Source organism: Lygodium microphyllum, chromosome 4 (assembly GCF_053477565.2).
Source record: "Lygodium microphyllum isolate KBCC chromosome 4, Lygodium_microphyllum_v1.1.10, whole genome shotgun sequence".
NCBI classification, from domain to species: Eukaryota; Viridiplantae; Streptophyta; class Polypodiopsida; order Schizaeales; family Lygodiaceae; genus Lygodium; species Lygodium microphyllum.
This window is the reverse complement of record NC_141138.1, coordinates 75794634-75799449: the sequence shown is the minus strand read 5'-3', so window position 1 is coordinate 75799449 and position 4816 is coordinate 75794634. Positions and strand designations below refer to the sequence as shown.

The following is a 4816-nucleotide window of genomic DNA, read 5'->3' as shown; positions in this document are numbered from 1 at the left end:
AGGGGCTCTAAATCATGATAGCTTGATTCGTGAGGGACTTCACAGTTTCATTGAGCAACAATTTGCTAATGATTATAATTGTGATGCTGAAAATCACCAAAACCTAGGAAATGCTATGATTAATGAGTCACGTTTCAATAATGCTCCAACCTTTAGTGCTCGAAATAGAGGTTTTTGCTCCATTTTACATGCTTTGCATGCAATGGATATTCATCCTGCAACTACAATATTGCTATTTCAAGACCGTATTGTGCATTCCATGGGGAGTCTTTTTGAGATGTGTGAGCGATGTTCGGCTAAATTGTGAAGATGTGAGACTCAAGTGCAGGGGTTAGTTTTTTTTTGTAAACATTGTTGTCGAAATGGAAAAGTAATGTTGCCACAGTTGCAATATCCACCACAACTATTGCCTGATTTGTTGCATGGTATGCATCCTCAAAGCAGAGTAATTAAAAATAATATACGAGCATATAATAGTGCTCTTGCATTTGTGTCACTTGGTACCAATGTTGATGAGCTTTTGTCTGTTGTGGGAAATTCTTATACCTTTAGAGTGCATGGCTCCATTTATCATTGTATAGGACCTTTGATTCCTAATATGCAACGACAGGAAAGGCCAAGATTTGCACAACTTTATGCTTATGATACTGAGCATGAGTTATCTAATCGGTTGGACGTTATGCCTAATTTATTGCCAAACTTGCTTGGGGAGCTTCAGTCTATGATGCATCAACACAATGCATATGCACAAGCTTTTAGATCCATGGATATGCAATTGCAAAACAATCCCTTGCATGATTTGAGAATGACTATTTTTGGGGTTCAACATGCTAATAGACAATACTCAACTCCAGTGGCAACTGAGGTTGCGGCTATCATGCCAAGACAAGGCGATGAGAATACTCTTGATCGTCGAGACATGCATGTTTATAGTCGGGATGGACAATGTATTGCTATTTCAAACTTGCATAGGGCATATATGCCAATGCTATGCATTCTTCTTTTTCCTATGGGTGATGATGGTTGGCATGTAAAGGTACCTTATAGTGGTGTTAATGGTCCAATTAATATACATGGATTGTCTAACAAGGACTGTGTTACTCAGATGCAATTTAATGCATTTTGACTACAAGTGCGTGAGGACACTAAGGTGTGCATGTTGCGGGGTGGCCGATTGTTGCAACAATTTATTGTGGATGCTTATTGTAGTATAGAGCAATGTAGGTTAGCTTGGTGTCATCAAAATCAATCAGTTAGAAGTTTATAAGGGCTTAGTAGATATGGTGGAAGTGATGGATGATGGGCCAGTGGAGATTATTGGTGCCTCTATTGGTAAAAGGGTGGTTTTGCCGTCTTCTTTTACTAGTGGGCCAAGACACATGTATCAATTGTATCAGGATCCCATGGCTATAGTGGGAAGTAAGAAAAAACTTGATCCGTTTATAACGATGACATGTAATCCAAAGCGGTTAGAGATAACTGATGCTTTGTTTCCTGGACAGACTACTTATGATCGTCCTAATTTGACTTCTCGGGTATTCCATAAAAAACATGCTGATATGATGCATATATTGTTTGGAATCTATTTGGAAATGTTGCAGGCTATGTTAGTGTGATTGAGTTTCAAAAGCAGGGGCTACCGCATTCTCATACTTTGCTAATTTTGAAGCACCCTTTTAAACCCTCTGAAGCATGCCATTATGATAGATTTGTTTGTGTTGAGTTTCCATATAGAGCAAAGTTTTCAGCTTTGTTTGAAACTATCTCAAAATGTAATGTCCATGGTCCTTGCGATGTAATGAATCCCAAGAGCCCTTGCATGCGCAATGGTTGATGCACTAAAAATTTTCCTCAGAGGTTTGTGAATGTAAGAATTGTTGATAGCTCTGGCTATCCTGTTTATAGAAGATGAGATGATGGAAAGATAGTCACAATAAAGGGTAATACTATTGATAATCGATAGATTGTTCCATACAAATACAATGCACATATAAATGTTGAGGTATGCTCAACAGTGGCAGCTGTTAAGTATTTATATAAGTATATATACAAGGGACATGATCGTGCAACGATTATATTTTTTGTTGGAAACTCGGGGTTAAATGGTACGACCTTTCGTGAAGTGGATGAGATCAAGAGTTATTTAGATGCACGGTATGTTTGTGCTTCGAAAGCGTGTTGGCGAATATATGACTATGCATTGCACAATGAGAAGCCTGATCTACAACGGTTGCAGGTGCACTTGCCTGATGAGAATTATGTGGTGTTTCAAGATACAGACAATATATCAGATGTTATGTAGAATGAAGATATTAGGAAAAATACTCTTACGGAATGGTTTGTGTGCAATCGTATTCATCCAAAGGCTCGAGCTATTCGGTATCAAGACTTCCCGGTGTATTGGGTACAGAATGCGCAACAAAAGGTATGGACAAAGAGAAATCATGGAAATATGTGTGGTCAAATATACTTTGTGCCGTCCAAATATACTTTGTGCCGTCCACATTTGGTGAGCATTATTACTTGGGAATGCTCTTGATAGTGTCTCGAGGATGTATGTCTTTTGATGATTTGCATACTGTTGGCAACGTGGTATACAACACCTTTAAGGAAGCCTGTATTACAAAGGGCATATTAGAGGGTGATGATGAGTGTGTTGTGTGCTTGGAAGAGACTGCATCTGTACAAATTGATGCACAGTTGCGTGCTTTGTTTGCTGCAATTTTGATCTTTTGTGAGGCTGCGCAGCCTGGTCAGCTCTGGGATAGGTTTATGTCACCAATGGTGGAGGATATTTTGTATAAGTTACAGCTAGAGCATGTGCATATATCTTCTGCAGTTCTGCAATGAGAGGAATCAAAGAGGGCTTTATTGCATCTTCAGGATCTTTTGCGACAGCATGGGTGAAGATTGTCCAACTTTGATGGATTTCCAGAACCTCATCGAACAGATTCTCAGTTGTGTGCTAACCCTCTTTTAGAAGATAAATATGCATATGATATACTGGAGCAACGTAGAGTTTGTGTTTGTATGGAGACAATGTTGAATGATAGACAGAGGGTTGCATATAATGCAATTATAGATGCCATTGGTGGAAACTTTCGGGATGTTTTTTTTAAAAATGGTCCCAATGGGTCTAGAAAGACATTTCTTTACAAGTGCTTGCTTGCTAGGTTGTGTAGTGATCGTCATATAGCATTAGCAACGGCATCATCTGGCATTGTTGCTTTGCTTCTGCAAGGCGATCGTACTACTCACTCGAGGTTTAAAATTCCATTGGATCTATATAATCGATCCACCTGTAATATTCCTGTTCAGAGCGATCTTGCTCGACTGTTCAGACAATCAAGCCTTATTTTATGAGATGAGACTCCCATGATGCACAGGTTTGCATTTGAAGATGTTGATAAAACTTTAAGAGATATTATGAGCTGTGATAAACCATTTGGTGGAAAGGTTGCTTTGCTTGGGGGTGATTTTAGGCAAATCCTACCCGTCGTGACAGACTCCCGTGAAGATATTGCTAATGCGACACTATGTTACTCTCATTTATGGCAGTATGTTAAGGTGCTAAGGTCGTCTGGGAATATAAGGATGTCAACCGTTGGTGGTGTAATGGATAATGGATTCGTTGGTTGGATTCAATGGATAGAGGATAGAGTGGGTATTACGGAGAATTGTAGTAAGTTACATATTCCATCTAGCATGGTATTGAAAGGGCGGTCTATTGAAACCTTGGTTAATAGTGTGTACGATGAAGTATCCATGGTGAGAGACTTTGGGGCATATTTCAATAAGCGTGCTATACTTGTAGTGCGGAATATAGAGGTGGCTTCTTTAAATCATTGTGCATTGAAATCGATGCCAAGAGAAGTTATACAGTACTATAGTGCGAATTCAATTGCAAAGACAGGTGATAGCTCATTTTTATACTCTGTAGAGTATTTAAATACACTGGATCTTGGAGGTGGATTTCCTCCCCATCTATTGTTGCTAAAGATGAATGCACTTATTATTATGCTTAGAAACTTAAATCCAACAAAAGGTTTGTGTAATGGTACACGATTGATGTATAAGGTATTCAATAAAAAGATAATAAATGTTGAGATAATAACAAGGACAAATGTAGAGGAATGCATTTTTATTTCTAAGATCACTTTTATTCCTTGCACCTTGCAATTTCCGTTTTCTATGAGACGGAGACAATTTCCTATTCGACTGGCATTTGTTATGACGATCAATAAATCGCAAGGCCAGACATTGTCTGTTGTTGGTCTTTACTTAAAAACACCAATATTTACACATGGACAGTTGTATGTTGTGTTTTCAAAGGTGAAATCCTCATGTGGTGTGAGGGTGTTATTAGATGAGAATGGAAGCACTGTGAATGTCACGACAAACATTATGTACAAGGAGGTACTTTAGAAAATGTAATGAGATGCATTGCTTTTTTTCAAAGATGCATATGAAGATGAATTTTTTAGAGAGTGGAAGATATGCTTATATTTTTTTAGAGATGTATCTATTGAATTTTGATGGCTTTGTAGTCCTTGCTTGGTGTGTATGTAAAATAACCTCGAAACTGTATTTGATTGGCATATACTCAATGGTAATTGAGTATATATTCGCTACACTGTATACAAGTGTTTGCTTGACTTTTTCAAATGCCTATTCCAAGCTGGGGTTATTATCCAGCTTCTGAGTATCAGAAGAGACTGCAATGTAACTTACGCGCAGTGACAACACATGATATTATAAGAACACTTGCAAAAATCATTGAGCATTTATATTATGTCAATATAGAGATTTTACTTCC

General features: G+C 38.1%; 1 protein-coding gene across 1 annotated transcript; it reads left to right on the top strand.

Moving 5' to 3' along the window:
• The first annotated feature begins 2334 nt into the window (after positions 1-2334).
• LOC148037192 (uncharacterized) lies at positions 2335-4425 on the top strand. Its single transcript, XM_087677080.1, has 5 exons — positions 2335-2425; positions 2543-2752; positions 2936-3263; positions 3387-3456; positions 3559-4425. The coding sequence occupies exons 1-5, from the start codon at positions 2335-2337 to the stop codon at positions 4423-4425; spliced, it is 1566 nt and encodes a 521-aa protein (XP_087533206.1).
• Positions 4426-4816: the final 391 nt, after the last annotated feature.

Coding starts and splice junctions, on each gene's coding strand:
- LOC148037192 (XM_087677080.1), top strand. CDS start 2,335: ATGGTTTGTGTGCAATCGTATTCATCCAAAGGCTCGAGCTATTCGGTA. Junction 3,264..3,386: donor GATCGTACTACTCACTCGAG/GTTTAAAATTCC, acceptor CATGATGCACAG/GTTTGCATTTGAAGATGTTG. Junction 3,457..3,558: donor ATAAACCATTTGGTGGAAAG/GTTGCTTTGCTT, acceptor CATTTATGGCAG/TATGTTAAGGTGCTAAGGTC.